General features: G+C 38.6%; 1 protein-coding gene across 1 annotated transcript in view; it reads left to right on the top strand.

The window, feature by feature from the left end:
* The window catches only part of STK26 (serine/threonine kinase 26), a 51,603-nt gene that overhangs the window by 17,861 nt on the left and 13,877 nt on the right, over positions 1-19,865 (top strand). The window contains exon 3 of the mRNA XM_045795966.2: positions 12,778-13,008. Coding sequence (XP_045651922.1) covers positions 12,778-13,008 — 231 coding nt within the window. The remainder of the gene's footprint in view (positions 1-12,777; positions 13,009-19,865) is intronic.

Raw genomic sequence — 19,865 nt, 5'->3', positions numbered from 1 at the left:
CAGGGCCTTTTTTTCCCAAATAAAGTGGTACGCCCTATGCAACGGGAAAGGAATAACAGTAATAAAATCATCAGTGAGGATGTTGAAATCTAGCCCCTGTTTTGTTAGTGTAACAAATTTGTTCCTGTAAGCTAATTTCTCACACATGTTGGGTGCACCATGGTGCTGAGCGCAGAGCTAACTTTTATGTTCTTGTAGTAGTTGTTCTCACCTTAGGTTTTCAGGTACAACTATTACCCACAGAGATACCCCATTTTACTTGATTCCTGAGTGTATTCTTGTTTATTAATACACTGCTTCAAAACTTTTAAAAAAGTAGATAGGACATAAAAATAACAAGCATTATTTTAGCTCTGCACACACACACACACACACTCTGATGATATTTTTCACTTCGGGGAACTACAGAGTCGATTGTTGAAAATATTAGAGACCATTCTTTTAGAGTATTCTAGAATCTCTTCTCTAGTCTTTGTATTTGCCAAGATTAAAATTCTTTGCTGTTGACACCATCATGCCATCAGTATCATTTTCTTGGGATCATAGAATTAAAGCCAGCAGGACCTAAGAGGTAATTTTCCTTAGTCCTAAGATTCCATTGGGTAACTCCTTGCAAATACAATTTGATTAAATCCGTTCAAAGTATAGATTTGATTAAAGAGAAAAATGTTGGAGGGAAATTATACTGCAGCCACGTTCTCATTAAGAATGAAAAGGTAAGTCTATGTAAAATTCCACTGTTTCAATCAGTGTTAATTTTCTAAAAGAACTCATGGTGTTAATAATTTAGTGCTGTGCTTACAAGCTTCAAACCTATTGATTTTAATTGGAGTTCCCCATCTAGAAGGAAGATAGGCAGCGAGCAAATCAATTTTGTTTTAATCTGATGCATTTTAATAAGTGTGCTGAAGATTCACGGTAACATTATCTGCGATGGCTCGATATTTGCTATAGATGTCTCTGCCTTACATTCTATCCAAAGATGTTTATTTCTAAAGGTACTTGAATGGCATCCTTTTATTTTACCTCCAGGATGGATAACATAAAATGAGGCTCTCAGCGTCCATCATGTTAAAGCGCCCTGTGTGTGGGTTTGATTAAATAATGGCCTGAATAAATTAGGGTATCTGTTTTATCATTTCTATATTAGCAGAATCTTTTCTTCCTTTCACTGTATAGCATCATCCCCCTTTCCAAATGAATATTTTATAGTTAGAGCTTGTTATCAATCCCAGGCCATATTTATGTAACATCCTGTCTAGTCAGTAATAATCCCTTTTTTTTAACACTAATGCTTATGGTTAAACCTGATCCTTGATTGAATTGTGTATTTCTATATGTGTTTAGCCCAAGTAAATTAAAAGAAGTGTACAGCAGAATGATACACCAATTGCCACTCGTTGAGACCTTTAATCTTTGCATTAGAGTATGAAATTGTCCTAGACTCTCCAGGACACACAGTAGTCATGTGGCTCTGGTTAATAGTGATTGCAGATGTGCTTCCAATAATCATATTTGCATAGATTAGTGATATACATCCTTGTGGGTATGGCTACTACCAACTCCCCTTTGGGTTTAGCTCCATATCACGTTAAGAACTGCTATTTTGCAACCTAAAGAGCTCTCCAAGTAGAAAGAAAAAACTCTCAAAGTGTTCACTTTGGAAAGTTTCTGTTATGTGAATCACATGCGAGGATAGGGATTGACTTAGAATTTCCAACCTATTTTAACATCCTTCAGTTTATTGAATGTAATCTCCCTTGCACCAAAAGTCAGAAATCAAACTACAAATGAAAGGATAACCTCAGAGTGAAGATTGCGGGTAAGTTGTAAACACCCTGCAAACATCCCAAGGACTACATACAGTATATACAATGCATTGCACTAGGTGCTTACTGAGACAGAGCCCCATCCTTAATGAGCTTATTCATTTGAGAAAAGAACGATTATGGCAATGAAAGAGAGTGCAAAGGTAATAAAATGTTTGCTGTGCTGGAGGCTCCAGCAAAGAGCTATGGGAGGGCAGGGGATAAAGCAATTGATTCTTTTAGGTGATCAGGTTACCCTGGGGAGTTGGGAAGGTGTTTTGTTTGTTTGTTTGTTTGTTTGTTTGCTTGCTTGCTTGTTTTTAAGAGATCTGGTATTTCCAGAGATGGGGGAGAGTGAGGGTTTTGTTGACAGAGAAAATGGCATGACTCAAAGGCTCAAAAATAAGAAAGTAAAATTGTTCCCAGTGGAGCATTGCATTCAAGTTTGTATGTCCAAGCCACTACTCACTGAAGTATTGTGTTTGATATATGATAAGATATCCCTGAAGTTTTCCCTTTGGGCACTTAGTTTTGTTGGGTGTTCTAGTTCTGTATATGGGCAAGTATAATTACATTACTTTATGAATAAATTTACAATGAAAGGAGAGGAAGACGAATAGAACCTTAGGTCCTGTATGAGCTGAACTTCTGGCTCCCCTTGACTTTCTTAGAGCAGTCACTTGTATACAATGGGACATGGCCAGTGTGAGGGGCGAGAGGGCAGGCTGGACAGTAACTCACCCTGTTGCTCTTTATCCGTCCTTGGCGTCCGAGCCTGCTGCATTATAGGATCAGGGAGTTGGGACTACAGTGCAGTCTACTAGTGATTCTGAATTGCTTGCTGCAACAATGGGATAGCGTAAGCTTTCCATCTGAGCCATTTTATACCACTACAGAATTGGCCATGTGGCCAGTGCCAATTCATCCCCTACCTTAATGCTTCAAAACTAGAGTTGGCAACTGCCAGGGATACAAGGAGGGGAACAAAGCAACTTGGCTTCTAATACCTCACAAATTCACAGTGTCAAAACAGGAAGGGATTTAGAGATCATTGAGCCCACCTCTTTCCCTCATTTTACAGATGGTGAAGCCGACATCTAATCCCTGAGTTCTTGTAATTTCCGGGATAAGCAAAATGAAGGCAATTTTGCCTGACCTCTCTGCTTTCTTTACCTCTGTAATACTTATAAGAAACCAGACCTCCTTCTTCCTCTGGAATGGCTGTAAGGTCAGACAGAAATGAGCTAAATGATGCAATGGCATTTGCATCCAGCATTTATTGTGATGATAGCCTTAGACTTTTTGGTTTATTGAGAGAAGAATGTGATTGTTTGCAGGATGTCTCCTTCCCCTTTACCCATGGCTATAATTAAAGGTTTAAGGGAACTTCAAATCTAGAAAGTTAGTCAAAAAGACAAAATTAGTTATTTCCTTTCATTTAAGAGGCCTTAGACCTGAAGATGATTTACCTGGCTGACCAAGAAAATCTGACATTTCTACTTCCAATTAAAATGGCAGGAATTTCAAGATCCATCTAGGAAATAGAGCTTAAAAAGGTGCTGCCAGCTAGCATTCTGTTTCTTAGGGATTTCTAAGAGAGGGGAGGTTATGGTTAAATTTCTTCTCGTGCTTTCTGCATTTAATTTTTCTTTAGAAAAACATGGCACATGGAAAAGCGACAATAGAATCAAAGAGATGTTCCATTCTTCTTTACCCGATTGTAAATTGAACTGTCTTACCAACGTGTATGAAGAGCTGCCTTCTTCACATCCCAGAATGTGTCCCGCTCACTCCATTGTTCTTTCCCTCTGCTCTGAGTTTGGGTACAGAGAAGAAAGCACATTAGGAAGGCAGAGGAAGCTCTTCTCTTATCCTCTCTTGAGTAGGAGGAATTCAGATGAAGGAATATTTTCAATTATTCTTTTGTTCTTAAAGGTGAAGTAGACTCAAAATTATTAATCAGGAGAAACTCCTCAAACTGCTATGTTATTCATGCTGCTACGTCAAAACCTTTTGTAATAATTTCAATGAAGTTATCTTTTGCAACAATATTTTCCAAGTATTTTTGCTAATGAGGTACATTTAAAAATAGGAATAATAAACTAAAGGAAAGATGAGAAAGTACTTATAAATTTAATTTTATTTCTGCCTTATGAACACATTTTTCTTCTTGTTGCTGGGCACAAAATTGCTGGAGTTTAAATCGTTGCTTAAGAGTACAAAATAATACTGTATGAGACCTTTGACTTCATGCTCTGCCAGTAAGATCAGAGCTGCCTCATCCATCTCAAAACTGCCTTTTAAGTGGTAAGTAAAGACGGGGACTCCACTGTGAGTTGATAAAATGCTATGTCATGACCACAAGGAAGACCAGGGTTGTCGTAACTACATTTTTGACTACAGTTCATTTATTTCATTGCGTGTACGTGAAACTGGGCGATTTGACATTTTTGCTGTATGTTGCAAAAGCAAATTATAATAACCTTTGAGAGAGAGAGAAAAATGTGAGTGTGGCATAAAAATAGGCAAACTAGGAACATTTTCTTTGCACTTTGATAGTTTGAGCTCTCAAACATGGAAATACAAACTCAGACAACTGACCACCTGAAGGAAATTGAGCTCAAGCCCAACTCTCCACGTTTAATTTGAAACACATACAGACATACCAGCTTTTACCTTAGTTCTTACTCTGTCATACACAAAATATAGTGAGGCTAAATATTTTACTTCAGAAGTCTAAATCACAGAGGTCTCTGAAGAATTCCATCAGCTTGTATCAGATACTTGTAATATGAACCTGAGGTTGTACAGAGGAGAAAAATACTCTAACATCACATCCTTCAAAAGTTTAGAAAAAATTATGAGTTTGTTTTATTCTTCTCGTTGTTAAAGTAATCTGAGTGTTCACGTAGTCATGTGAACAATTCTCTGCCCATATAAAACCTAGCACAAAAATATTATTTTTATTCTTGGACAATTTCATCAACTTGAGGGTCTTTTTAAATGAGCAGAACTGAAAGCCTTAGCATTAAGGGTTATGGAAGTGTTAAGGGTTACAATAAATCACTGATAAAGCTGGAATTGGAGCTGTTGGTTTCCAGACGTTGGATCCTATGGGAATCACAGTATGGAATACCATCACTACCTTGCCTCCCACACTCCAGAGGCTAGGCCATTGCAGTTTAGTTACTGACATGGAAAAAATGGGCCAAAATAGTAACCTTGCCAGAAAGTCAAGACTCCCTACAGGTCACTTCTCTGTGGAATTGAAGTATAAAATATTTGGTAATCACGCATATCTGCAGGGATTAGTCAATTGCATAGTGATTCCAAACTTGTAAGAAATCATATCATTTGGAGGAGAGGAAAATTCTATTTTACATTTTTCAAATTTTTAGGTTTCAAAGTTTTCAGATTCTTTAAGTGTAGGGATATTCCTAAGTAGACGTTGGACAGTTATGTGCTCTGTTCGTGATGGAAAATAATTTTGGTTTTATAGCAAAAGAGTATAATTTAAGTTACAAATTGATCCAAGCTGTAGTGAAAGAACCTTATACTTAGGAGTCAGGGGACCTGGGTTCAAGTGTGAGCTTTGCCACTAGTTAACTACCTTATATCCTTGAACAATTTATAACCTCTATAACCTATGGGGTTTTTTTCCCCTATAAAAATGGATTTTGGATCAGATGTTTGCTAAGTTCCTGTCCATCTCAAAGATCCTATAATTCTTTTAATTTCAGGATTTCTGTTTCCCTTCTTAACCTTTCCCTACCTCTGCCATTATTTTGACATAAACAGCCTTAAATTTCATAGCTTCCATTTGGTGGTATTAGCCTGGGACACAGTGGGCATATAATAAATGCTTGTTACTGATGGAGGTGATAAGGAGTTGGTGTAAATGACCTACACGTTTCCTCCCAGCTGGAAAAGACTGTGACTGTTATAGTTCTATCCAGGGAGAAGTCAGTTGAGCTTGGATCATGTATAGCACTTTAAAAAGATGGATAGTGTCCTGTGGTCTTAAACATAAGCAGTGCTAAGAGGTATATGGCTGTTGATTTAAAATTATGTATTTTTTTCTGGCAGTATCTTGATTAGGAAACACTCAACAAACTTTTGAGGCAAGTGTTTATAGAGCAGTTGACAAATCTTAACACAGGCAGTCATAATGGAACTAATTGCATTTGAGGCTCATGGAGCCCCTAGAAAATGATTTCTATGCATTCTACTTGTTAGATGACAGGTAATAGTGTAGATATGGAAGTAATCCAGAAAAGCTTTTCCTCTCTAGCTTCGGAGAACTAATCTGAGCAATTTCAATAGTTAGTTAAGTGGGCATATCTCTAGTCTTTCATATATTGTTAGGCTACAGTTTTTAGTTATTCTCTGTGACTGTCCAGGCATCCTGAGTTCACTGCAGGTCACTCCTGGTGTTACCACTTGAGACTTTGAAGAGAGTAAGAGGTCTTCCTTTCTAAGCCCGATATCATTAGCGCATTCTTTGCTCATCATTTCCTGTATACACCTCTTCATGAGTGAGTCACTGGCAGGCCTCTATACAGATCAGTCTTTGTAAAGTACAAAAAGTATCATATAGCCAAGAGCCTCCACAGTATGGATTTTATTAATGTAGGGAGGCAAGTGTAAAACCTGTCTTGAGGTCAGCTTTGCTCAGCTGGGTTCTTAGTTCTTGAAGGTTCTTTCACTTGAGCTCAACCCTTTCTGGTCAAATTCTTTGAGAAATCTACCTTCTCTTCCCTAAATCTATTATGTTTTTACTCTCAGCTCTAGACTGGAGGTTTTACTTTGACTACCTCAGATTCAAAGAAGCAGATTTTGTACCTTTGTTTTTTTTTACCACCTTGGGCTTTCCAGGTCTCCGTTCTGTTAAAACCTCAAGGCTAATTCTAATTCTGTCTACAATTTTCTAGTTTCTCCTGATTCAGTTATTCCTAATGCTCCTGATGGGGCTCAGGATATGCTACCCCAAAATATAGCACCTTGGCATATTGAATATTTTAAGCTAAAGGAGGTTGAGGAAATAGAAGCTGGAAGGTCACTCTGACTGACTCTCTCCCTTCCTCCCTGCCCCTCTCCCCCGAAGCAGGTCATAAGACCCTCATGTGGGAGGTGTTCTCATAGTACTGGAAAGAAAGGAGCATCCTTATCTCCAAAGACAAAAGGATGCCAAGAAGAATCTGAACAAACAGGCCTTGCTGTGTTTCCCCCAGTTTACTAAATTTAGCTCACAGTCTTTGCCCTTTTCCACAATCTTTTGCTCTTTGTCAAACCTAGCATTAAAACACACCAGTTTAGGGGTGCCTGGGTGGCTCAGTTGGTTGAGCGTCCAACACTTGGTTTTGGCTCAGGTCTTGATCTCAGGGTCATGGGATTGAGCCACGTGTTGGGCTCCCCTCTGCTCCTCTCCTGCTCATGCTCTCTCTCTCTCTCTCTCTCTCTTAAATAAATAAATAAATTAATTAATTAATTAATAAAATCCTTTTTAAAAGCCCACCAGTTTAACAATTTTTTTGAGTCTTCACTTCCTTATGGAGGGTCCAGTATCATGCAAAACTTATATTAAATAAATGTATATGCCTTTCTTCTGTTAATCCATCTTTGTGAGTTTTATTTTCAGACCCAACTAGGGACCTTAAGAGGGTCAAGGAAAACTTTTTCCTTCCCTCCACCCGCCTCCACAATTTGTACCCATTTTCTACTAGCTAAAAACTTTTACTCTTTGCCAATGTTGGCTGTTAACTCAAAAGTGTCATCAATTAGATCTGAACCTATTATGTACCCTGCTATTACATACACCATATTGTGTTAAAAAATGTGTTCAAAAATACATACACAAAGAGTATGGGAGATTGCACTCTGGGCTATCGTGCCTCGGTTTTGTGGCACTTCCTGGGGTCTTGGCCTCCGGATAGTGAAGGAATAAACTGAAGTAATTACCAAAAAAAAAAAAAGAGAGAGAGAGAGAGTACAGGATACATTGTGTTTTGGTAAATATTACTTTTCTGGTCTTATTTGAGGGTAGGCGCTAATTTTAGAGACGTGTCCTTAGAAGTATTGCAGACTAAATTTTTTAAATACAGCTATGTATATATAAATACCAAAGTCCCTTTGGTTTACTTTTAATCTCCGAGTTGTCTACTTTTAGTGTGCACAGTTAGAAGAGAGCCACAGGCTTGCCTGGGAAAAATAGGGGTGATGAGTTCCCTATAATCAAGGATACAAATTTCAGATGTCTGCTTGGTGGTTCCCGATGCCGATGTCAAGTCTGGTGCCAAAATGACTACATAGGAAATAGTTTAGAGTACTTTAAAACAAAAACTTACCGCTGGGTCCTAATTTCAGAGATCCCGAATCAGTACTATGGGGATGAGGCATAAGTATCTGCATTTTAAAAGTTGTCCTGGTGACTCCAATGGGTAGCCAGGACTGGAGAGCCCTTAGAGAACCCTTAAGAATCCTTCCAGCCCTCTGATTCTGTGATTTAAGTGTGCAGGAAGCCTTCTTCCCTCTGCCCCCAACTTTCTACAGTAAGATGTCTCTTTTGGATATGCTAAGAGTATTTCCATACTGAAAGCTTGTTGCTGCCGTTACTGTTTTAGTAGTAATGATAACTTCTAAGACTTAAATTTGTATCGGTGTACTTAGAGCCAAAGAGTTCAAATCCAAGCACAGTCCAATGAACGTCCTGAGGTGGACCTGTGAGGTCCCCATGTGCATAGACCTGTTTTTGTGGGGCATGTATAAATCATCTATCTTTAGTTGTAAATCCATTTGAAGTTAATGTAGCCATTCCTCCCATTTGCTGCTATTGAACTTAGAGCTCCGTCCTGCGCCATGGCTTTGAGAAGGCAATGCAAATACAGATCTAGTAGTAAACTGGGATTTTGCATTAGAGGTAGGAAGATTAGGAGATTTTAATTTTCTTTGGAAATTCTTAATATTCTCTAATATTTTAATATTCTTAAAATTTGATCGGGATGTAGAGGGAGCTGACTTGATTTTCTTAGACTGAAGAAGAGTGATGTGAACAAGTGGGCAAATCAGTTTCTTCATATAGGTGGTTTCCTATTGCAGTGCTTGAGATGCTTACCATGTATTTGCTTGATTTTGCCCTTGCACAAAAAACCAGAAAGAATACCTGTCCTAATAAAGATTTGGTATACATTGGCTTAAGAAGCTAGTGAGACAGTGAAGGGAAAGATAGAACTTCGATATTATCTACCCAAGATTCAGGACTTGGTAAACAGGGCAGAGATCTCTATCCTTCCGGAAGTGAGGGAGGTGAGGTTCTACTCGGGAAAAGTTGTTTTCATGATTCCCCCCACTCTAGACATTGGGGTTTTCAGTGACAAGTTTTCGTCCCAAAATAAAGGAGTGGGAAGTGCAAACATTGTGTAAAAGCTTTCTTTTTTCCTTTCTCCAATATGGTATTTCTTGATTTAAAATCAGAAGTTATCATGAGTTAGGATTCACTTCAGAGCTTGTTTAAAATGCGAAATGTGACTTGATGTTTAAATCTTTGTTTACATACTTTCAGGAACCCATTTTATTATAGAACAGCTGTGTTCTCCCAGGGGTTGATTGTTTCAGTGAAATCGTTTTAAAACATGAATTAAAGAGATTAGGATTTAATCTTTGTTGCTTACAACAACAAAAAATCTTGTTATAAAGTTAAGGAATACACTTCCTAGTCCAGAATGTGTTATCAGAGAGTACATACTATGTATTTTTTAATCAATGGTATACTTACAACTTTCAGATTTGTTTTGTGGTTATATCAGAAAAATGGAAAGATTTGTTCCTTTCATTTTCCCAAACCCACTGAATTTAGCAACTTACAGAGAGGTGAACCTATCACCGAGCTTTGGCAAGTATTTTTGCCACAAGGTATTAGGAAGACAAGAACCATCACCAAAAGTAGGAAGAAGTAACTAGTGAGTTAGCTACTATGTGATATTAATCACAACAAAGTATAGTGTCTTGCTAAGGAAACCCCAACGAAATCAATAATGATGGTACTCAAGTTTTAGAGAAGGTATATAATAAAATGTAAGCATTAAAGACCCATTTGCAGCCTCCTGGAAATCTAAATTGTTTTTAAAAGCCCGTATGGGTAGCTCAAGATAGTATTTGTTCAGTGTGGGTACTGGAGATGGGTGCGGCTAACAAGGAACTTGCAGCATCAAAGAAAAAAAATCAATCAAGGAAAATGGGGAAGCTTATAAATTAAGCAGGTCGTGTACAAACTGAATTTTGGGCAACTTGAAAAAAGAAAAGTTGGTGAAATTCTTCAAAATCGGTCATAAGCTTTTAGTTGCTCAAAGGCAGGCGGTTTAATGGAATTGTTAGTGGATCTATTTGATGCTGCTGCTGTTGCAAACAGCTTGATGAGAAACAAAAATAAACTTTAACGATCTTGTTGTCTAATAACAGAAAATCTAAGGGAACATGCTAACTCTATAATTGTCTCCTGAAATTGTTGATTAGGTAAAATTGTAGTAAATGAACAGATAATGTAGGTCCATTTGACAGATTAAACATATACAGCTCACCAGCCGTAGATAGCATCCTTCTATTTTTTTAAGCATTCAGGTACAAACTAATAACGTGCCTTTTGGGGGGAGGTTTGGAAATCTTGTGTTTCTTTTTGATCAGTAGTACATATTCAGCAATATGAGTTTCAAGTAAGGATATAAATATTGTCTCGTGGGAGGAAAGTTTGAATTCAAAATTGTGCTAAGACAAAGGATATTTCTGAATCAGGAAGGGACAGTGAATTTATGAATATCCGAAGCTTTTGTTAACCTAAAAACCTATGCTTTATTCCAGATTTTGTTGTAGCAAAATGTTGACTTATTCTGGATTCCTACTGCGAGATGAGTTGTGGAAGCTCAGCATATTACCATTCCCAGATGAGCACTAGCAATTATGATCAAGGCGGAGGATCTTGTTTCAGCCATTGAGGAGAACATTACATATAGATAGGATCCCAAGGAAAGAAAAACAAGACTCATAGATTCCTGAGTCTTTTGCATTCTGTGTTTACCTGGTGGTTTAGTACAGATGGGGTGATTGGAATGTCAGAATTGGAAAGAGAAGGAGAGTGAAAAGGTAATGTTTTGCTGGCAGAATGTTAGAACTTTAAACAGTTCACCTACTTACAGCTTAGGTTAGGCGTTCTCTCACCATCACTACCCTTGCATTAATATGCAAACTCTGTCTAGTCACCTGCTTTATTCTAAAAAGTGCCTGCCCCCCCTTTTTTGGAGTATAATTCACATACAATGTTATATTAGTTTCAGGCTTACAACGTAATGATTCATATGTTACTTAGTACTTACCACAATAAGTGTAGTCACCATCAGTCAGCAAACAATGTTACTGTAATATTGTTGACTATATTCCTTATGCTGACATTTCATCTCTATGACTTAAATAACTGGATGTTTGTATCTCTCAGTCCCCTTTATCTATTTCACCTGCTCCCCAAGCCCCCTCTTCTCTGGCAGCTATCAGTTTGTTCTCTGTATTTAAGAGTCTGTTTTTTGTTTTGTTTTGTTTAGATTCCACATATAAATGAAATCACATGGTATTTGTCTTTCTCTGTCTGACTTAATATCACTTAGCATTATACCCTCTAGTTTCATCCATGTCATCACAAATGGCAAGATCTTGCTTTTTTATGGCTGAGTAATATTATATCATATATATACCGCATGTTCTTTATCCATTCATCTATCAGTGAACACTTGGGCTGCTTCCATATTTTGGCTATTGTAAGTAATGCTGCAATAAACATAGGGGTGCATATATCTTTTAGAATTAACGTTTTCGTTTTCTTTGGGTAAATAACCAGTAGCAGAATTACTGGATCATATAATATTTCTATTTTTAACTTTTTGAGGAACCTCCGTATGTTTTCTACAGTGGCTACACCAATTTCCATTCCCACCAACAGAGCACAAGGGTTCCTTTTTCTCCACATCCTCGCCAACACTTGTTATTTTTTTGGTCAGCCGTTCTGATAGGTGTAAGGTAATATCTCATTACGGTTTTGATTTGCATTTCCCTGATGATGAGTGATGTTGAGCATCTTTTCATGTGTCTGTTGGCCATCTGGATGCCTTTAGAAAAATGTCTATTTGGGGGTCACCTGGGTGACTCAGTCGGTTAAGCATCAGACTCTTGATTTTGACTTGAGTCAACATCTCAGGGTCCTGGGATCGGAGCCCATATTGGGCCCCAAGCTCAGCGGGGAGTCTGCTTGAGATTCTCTACCTCTCCCTCTGCCCCTCCTACCTGCTTGCGTGCATGTGCGTGCATGGTCTCTCTCTCTTTGATAAATAAATCTTAAAAAAGAAAAATGTCTACTCAGGGCTTTTGCCTATTTTTTAATCAGATTATTTGGTTTTTTGGTGTTGAGTTATTTATGTGAGTTTTTTAAATATAAATCATGTATTAACCCCTTATTAGGCATATCATTTGCAAATATCTTCTCCTGTTCAATAGGTTGCCTTTTCGTTTTGTTGATGGTTTCTTTCACTGTGCAAAAGCTTTTTATGTTGGTGTAGTCCCAATAGTTGATTTTTGTTTTTGTTTCCCTTGCCTGAGGAAATATATCTAGAAAAAAATGTTGCTAAGGCCGTTGTCAAAGTAAAAAGTACCTGGCCCTTTGACAGGCAACAGAGACAACATTTGCTATATGGGATTGTTTGTGGTAACAAGATCAGCTAAGCCCAGTTAGTATGGTTATCCGGTAGAATATGGACTAGCTGGCTGTTCGGGATTATAGTTGCTCTAACAAAGTGCATGTGGAGAGTCAAGGGAGTTTGTATGCTTTTAAAAATGTGTTATTGTCTTACGTAATTTATTTTCCTTTCACATAAAAAAAATTTGATGCAAAACATTTGTGTTCTTTTCTTTGTCTCTCTCCCCGGCCCCCCCTTAGAATAACATAGCTGATCCAGAAGAACTGTTTACAAAATTAGAACGCATTGGGAAAGGCTCCTTTGGAGAAGTTTTCAAAGGAATTGATAACCGTACACAGCAAGTGGTTGCTATTAAAATCATAGACCTCGAGGAAGCCGAAGATGAAATTGAAGACATTCAGCAAGAAATAACTGTTTTGAGTCAGTGTGACAGCTCGTATGTAACAAAATACTATGGATCATATTTAAAGGTAATGTGTGTGTTGTATTTAAGTCATAAAGTATTTTCATTATAAGTTTTTCTTTCTTTTTTTTAATTCTATTTTTTGAAAGGCAATGTCTTAAATTAGGATTTGGCAGTCTTTGGCCTCCAGGCAGAATCTAGCTCCATTTATAGTGCCAAATAAACTGTTTTTAGATTTAGCAGCTGTATCCTGAATGCATCCCAGCACTCGGCCGCACCGTTATTCCACACCTGAACTTTGGGTTGATGGGGGAGCAGAAATGCAGCTGGTCCTTGAGACATATCCTTTGTCAGGAAAGAGCTTTCCCCCTGGGCTTTCACACATTATTCTCAGTGGCCCAGTCTGTCTCAACCTCAGAATTGATGGGATATATAAGTATGTCATTTATTCCATTGAGTTACGGTGGTTATTTACACACCTTTCTCTCCCTCCTGATTATGAGCAAATTGATGGCAGGGAGTTTATAGCTCAACCAGTCTTGGTTTTTACATCACTTAGCACAGGACATGGTACATCTTAAGCCCGTGATAAATATCTGTTGAAGTGGAGTCAAATGGAATATTATCTGTCCTCTCCCCTCCCCCAACAGAAGTTGGGATTTTTGTTTCCAGGATCATGGAATTACCAGACACCTGAGGTCATGGCAGATGGAGATGTGATTGCATAACACAATACTCTTTGGTTAGTAAAACCCAAGAGTTCTTGGGTTCCAGAGTTAGAAGTCAGGTTCTGGGGGCACCTGGGTGGCTCAATCGGTTAAGCGTCTGCCTTCTCCTCAGGTCATGATCTCAGGGTTCTGGGATTGAGTCCCACATCAGGCTCCCTGCTCAGTGGGGAGTCTGCTTCTCCCTCTCCCTCTGCTGCTCCCCCTGCTTTTGCTCTCTCTCTGTCTCAAATAAATAAATAAAATCTTGAAAAAAAAAGTCAGGATCTGTGTCTACTGAAATGTGAAGAATAAATAGAAAAATCCAGCTTAGGTTACAGTTACAATTATTTTAAAATTAAAAACTTTTAGCCCCATGTTGAAATTTTTCAAAGGAAGACAATTTAAGTTAGAGCTTTGCTTTTCAGGGTTTACAAGGAGGGAAAGAGTTTTGGTTGGTTGGTTGGTTGGTTGGTTGGTTGGTTGGTTGGTTGGTTTTTCGTTCATCTATCTCTAGGCCAAAAAGGATGTGTTTATAACTCACCAAGCTATTGGCCTGTGTAAGAATTAATGCTATCTTTTTATATTCTGCTGACCAAATAAACCCTAGGATAATCTATCTATATGCATTACCACTGATTTAGAAATCATAATTTTCACTGCCTTTTTACAAAGCCTGTTTATTCTAATATTACATGAATTAGATGAATGTGGAATGAATGCGTAGTAGACTAAATCCTTAAACAGCCTGTCACTATGTGTCATACACTGTATTAGGTGCTGGAGATATAAAAATGAATAACCTGGGTGGCTCAGTCGGTTGAGCCTCTGGCTCTTGGTTTCGGCTCAGGTCATGATCTTATGGGTCGTAGGATCGAGCCCCACGTCCGTCCGGCTCCACGCTCAGCAGGAGTCTGCTTGGTGATTCTCTTCCTGTGCCCCTTCCTTCTCCCCTCTCAGGAATAAATAAATAAATCTTTTTAAAAAATGAATAACTCACCCCTGCCGTAAAGGAGCTCACAGTCCCACATTGCACTAGAAGGGTGCAGATTTTGTGATTAAGTATGTACAAGGTATGGCTGGGGCACAAATAAGCAAGTAGTCACTTCTGTCGTTTTGAGGGGAGGGTGGTGGTGTGAAGGAAAGGCTTCCAAGAGGAGATGGTAGTTCCTATTCAGTTGGAATTGAATGTTAGCCGTTACTGTCTTTAATTGTACACACAATTGATTCTGTGTGGCATATGTTGCTTTTGAATTCTTTTCTACAAAACTTATTTAGCGGGTCAGACTCTTTTTAAGGAATCCTGAGAGATCATTCAGTCTCAATACATTTAGGTCTCCCTCCTGCTTCCCATAGCAGGCTTGGTTTGAGGCAGCCTCAGGAATTTGTTGTTGATGTTGTTGTTGTTGTGTGTGTGTGTTGTTTAGTCATCTGGTTAACTCTTTCTGGATTGAATCCTGGTAATTCCAGACCTACTCTAGAGCAAACCTTAACCTTTGCTATTCTTAGGCGCCTGTAACACATAAGCTCTTTTCGGTAACTGACTAAAAATATTAAATAAGCCCTATTCCAAATGGGTTATTCTGTATTATATTGAAAATGGGTACCAACATGGTATTGAGTGTTTCATTGGTTGCTTATAGCCTTTGTTAACTCAGACTCGGTACTCATGGAAAATAAATTATAACTGTATTATTTATTCCAAAGATTGCATGTTTTTAAAAAAATTCCCCTCACAGTGTACTTGTACCAGTCACCCAATAAATATTTAACATTTAAATAAATAAAATAGATTGTCTTGTCCAAATCTTGATTATAGAATGTTCTCAGACTTGTCAGTGAATCAGGGCCATTGTCCATGATGTCTTCTTAAAGGATTAAACTGAAGTATTTTTATCCCCTCTGCCATCATTAATTAAAGTCCACGATATGAAAGACTACTTTGAAAAACATGTCACTTCTTGATAAAATTGTAGAAATTCACAGCTGGCTGATATTGATTATTTGTATCCTGAATCTATTTACATTAGAGTAAATAAATGTATGTGTATTATCTCTATATACATGTGCATATATACACACAGAAATAGCTTATGATATTATAAGCTTTTAATATCATTTATTTAAATTACCAACTTAAATTGACCAACTTGTTTATTTTCCATTTATATTAAAACAGTGAGACTCTGTAGGCTTGCTTTTTTTTTTTTTAAACTAAAATCGCATCAAATATAACAGGGTTCTGTTTAATGCAGTCAATATAACTCAAGGCTCCATCCTCTAAGAACCATCAGAGACCTGCATTATCAATCGACTTATGTTTTTATTGTGGCGCATCCTTCCATTTCAGATGACATGGGGGATTTTGTGAGTAAAGTTAATTGAGTATGGTAGGATATGGGTTTTTCTCAGGTTGTCTTTACACAGGATATCATACATACGAAGAGCTCACTGTAAGCTGTAGGAAATGTTACTGCACTTGAGAGAAAATTATATGCTCTCTGAAACTGTATGCAGTTGTAGTGATTTCCTTGAAACATGCAAAAATGTACAAGGTATTCATTTTGACTGAGCTTACTGTATAACTTCATTTTTAAAAACAAGAGTAAAAACCAGACAAACATCAGTATGACCACAGTATTTTCCTTTAATTTTAGTTCACTGCAGATTTTCTTGAGAGACAAAGTTAGTCTTTATGAAGAGTGCTAAAATAAGCAAACCCTTCCCTTCTGATCTCATAATATTGGAAAAATCTTTTATAATCTTTAAATATTTTTCTAGTTCGATGTAAATCTTGAAATGAAGCTTGCTCAGGCATTGAATAGAATTTGAATCATGCCTTTATTTGCTGCTGAAAATCGCCTTTATATTTCTGTTTATGTTAAGAAAATATGCCCCCCCACATACCACCACCTTGATATTTATCAAAAAAAAAAAAAAGAATTGAATGATAGGAGTAAAATATTCCAGAATAGGGTCTGTAAAGTTCTGTGACCTTCTCACTGTTTTTCCTGAGACTTTTGTGTGTGTTTACTCCCAGCGTATGGTGAATGTTTCTGGAACGTTCCTTAGTTAAAAATCGTGTTTTGGAGTTTTCTTATAAAACTTCAAGGAAATTGAAGAGGGAAAAATTTTCTCCTCCTTACAGTGTTTTTTCCTCAAAACAAATACAGCTTTAAACTTGAGATAACACACCTCTACAGAGCCCCATATTAGATTCAGTTTAGCAGACATTTATTTATTGAGTGCCCTACTATGTATATTCCTTTTCATTCTACATATTTGCCCTGGTCAGTCTTATCCTCTTTCTCATGACAGCTTCTCTTTTTTTTTTAAGGTTGACTGATTGATTTGAAAGGGGGGAGGGGGGAGGGAGAGAATCTCCAGCAGACTCCATGCTGAACGCCAGCCCCACATGGGGCTCAATCCCACAACCCTGAGACATGACCTGAGCTGAAATCACGAGTTGGACGCTTAGCTGACTGAGCCACCCAGGCGCCCCTATCGTGACAACTTCTAAATTCATGTCTCTGGTTCTAGCCTCTCTCCTTAGCCCCACATAGATATATCTAACTTGCTTCATATTACCCGCTTATCTGTGGGTACATCAAGTACAATAACCCTAACAAGGAGGAGTAGCATTTGAACAAGAATTTGAGCATAATTTTGGTGAGGGTCAAGTGTGGAGAAGGTATTCTAGTTTGGAAGAAAATGACTCAAGAGTAGTAAAGCATGTGGCAAGGTGATCTCTCCTGTCCTTGTGGTTCTATAAAATTTTACGTGCTGTTTCCTTTTTATTGTGGTAAAATATACATCATAAAATTTACCATTTTAACCATTTTAAGTGTACAGTTCTGTGGCAGTAAGTACATTCATGTTTTTGTGCAACCATCACCACCATCCATCTCCAGAACTTTGGCATCTTCCTCAACTGAAACTCTGTACCCATTAAACTGTGATTCCCCATTGTCTCCTCTCCACAGTCCTTGGTAACTCCCATTCTACTTCTTGTCGCTATGAATTTGATGACTCTGGGTTCCTTATATAGGTGGAATCAGAGAGCATTTGTCCTTTGGTAACTGGTTGACTTTAGTTGTGCATGTTGGAATATATGGTCAATGTCATGATTGGCTAGGAGATTCATAGGCCAGCCCATTTAATTCAACATGTATTTAATATATAGTACAATAATCTTCTCTCAAATACATATAATGGGTATTTTAAAAATGAACAAATGAATTCCAAATTCCACAGTAGCCTTTCTCCCCGCTTTGGCCAAGCGTCTGTTTAGCAGCAAACAGTGGGGTTCAGTGGCCTTCTTGTGGGGTGACAGAGGTGACACTACAGACACCAGTAATTTGTTGGCACAAGGCTCCAAGTTCTCCCCAGTAAATAGTACAATCTAGAGTCCTTACTCTTGAGGCCTTCTGAATTTTGGAACGGAGAGCCATTTCCTAACCCCTGACCACCCATGTTGATGCAGGACTTTAAACTTACTCCTCTAAGCCGTTGTTAAATTGTGTAGGTCACTTTGTAAGTGGAGAAGTGGAGTTTTTCCTTAAGGGACTTCCTCTGCTTCAATGTGCCGGATGTACGGTTACGGTTTGCAGTCAGTGGCTCTTCTGGAATTTTAAACCGGTATATAGATATCATCTCAGCCTTTTAAATTATTTAAAAGCAAGCCAAACATACTTATTTGCATTCTCCAACACAAACATCTTTGCACCAAAATCAAAGGTAGAAGTTGTAGTCCTCCAAAAGAACATAAACATAGAGTCTAGGCTCTTCGGTTTTGTTTTGTTTGCAATTGGTGTTTTCCCTGAGACCTGCTGTGGACAAGGAACCTGTAAGAAGAGTCTCTGTGGGTGAAGCTTCCTTGAGCAGGGAAGAGCTCCACCAGCCTCGCTTCAGCCCCCACACCTGCGTAGCCTTCTTTTGAAGGTCCAGACCTGTGGCCATTTTCCAGTGAGGCTTGTCTGCAGAAGTGGCGATCAGAAGGAAGCAGGCAGAAAATCTGACCTGCAGCTCTGGTTCCTTCCCTGCCCTGTTTCTGAAGAGTCCCGGTCCCACCCAACAGCTTGCTTGCAAGGAGGAAGCTGCCTTTCTCAGATCTGGAAGTTGCTTACGCATAACTTTAATAACATTTTAAGCTTTCCATAAATATGCTTTAGTGGAGAACAGACAGTTGGTAAGTTGCTGTTTTGAGTCGCTAGCCCCCCAAAAAAGGACACACGTTGTTTCAAACTCGGGAAACAGATGCTTTCATTCACGCAGAACTAGAAAACAGATAAACGTGTTTAATAAGATCTTTTCATTTGCTTTTAAATATTAGGGGAATGGGAAGCATTCTGAATTCATAAGGTAGTACATAGGACTTACTAGAAACAAACTTGTGGCAAAAGAAAAAATTCTCAGGCTATGCGGCGTTGTGAGAAACACTTTTTTCTTCTCTTGAAAAAAAGTATAAAGATGCCTCAGGTTGACAATTCTCAGGTTCTGAGGGCCTGATTTCTAGACATAAAAACAAGTTACCTGAAGCACTCCCAGAACTCTTTCCCCTCCCCACTGTTACGAGGACGTATTTCCTCTCTTTCCTGTCCTAGACACCACCACTGGCAGAGACTCTCGGCTCTTCCTTTCTTTAGTTCAGGCTGTGATAGGGGAGTGGATGTTAAGACTGGGGGAAAGGTACATTATCCCCCTCCCCTCTCATTCATCCTGCATAGTGTCATCATCCAGAAAGAAAGGAGGAATCCTTTCATCTTAATTTAACCAAGCCCTTCCTCCCTGGGCCCGAACACTAGGCCACCTCCCAGTCCCTACATGACAGTGTCACCCATCGTCATGTTACTGGGGTCCATTCTCTTGCCATGCTAATGTCCCAGCCTCATGGAGACACATGGACATTTTGATTGGAACTCCTGAGTACTTCCCAGGGAGTGTAGAGTTTGATGGCTCCTGGCAGTAACTGGAGAATCTTCATCCCACAGCCGGGGCTGTAAAGGTAAGAAATGCGTCCCTGGCATCCCAAGTTGAACCATAACACTGAGTGCGTTTATCCCCTGGAAACGTTGTGAGGGTGTAAATAGTAGTTCGTCTCTCTGGCATTCTTCCTGCTACACTGTGGATGCCTTCGTGTTCAGTTATCTTTTGTGGGGGGACTACCCCAGGAACCTCAACTTTATTTTTATGGGAAAAACGCTTGCTTTCCAAATTTGAA

Source organism: Ursus americanus, chromosome X (genome assembly GCF_024610735.1).
Source record: "Ursus americanus isolate L20-20 chromosome X, mUrsAme1.1.p, whole genome shotgun sequence".
NCBI lineage: Eukaryota > Metazoa > Chordata > Mammalia > Carnivora > Ursidae > Ursus > Ursus americanus.
This window is presented reverse-complemented; position numbering and strand designations above follow the sequence as displayed.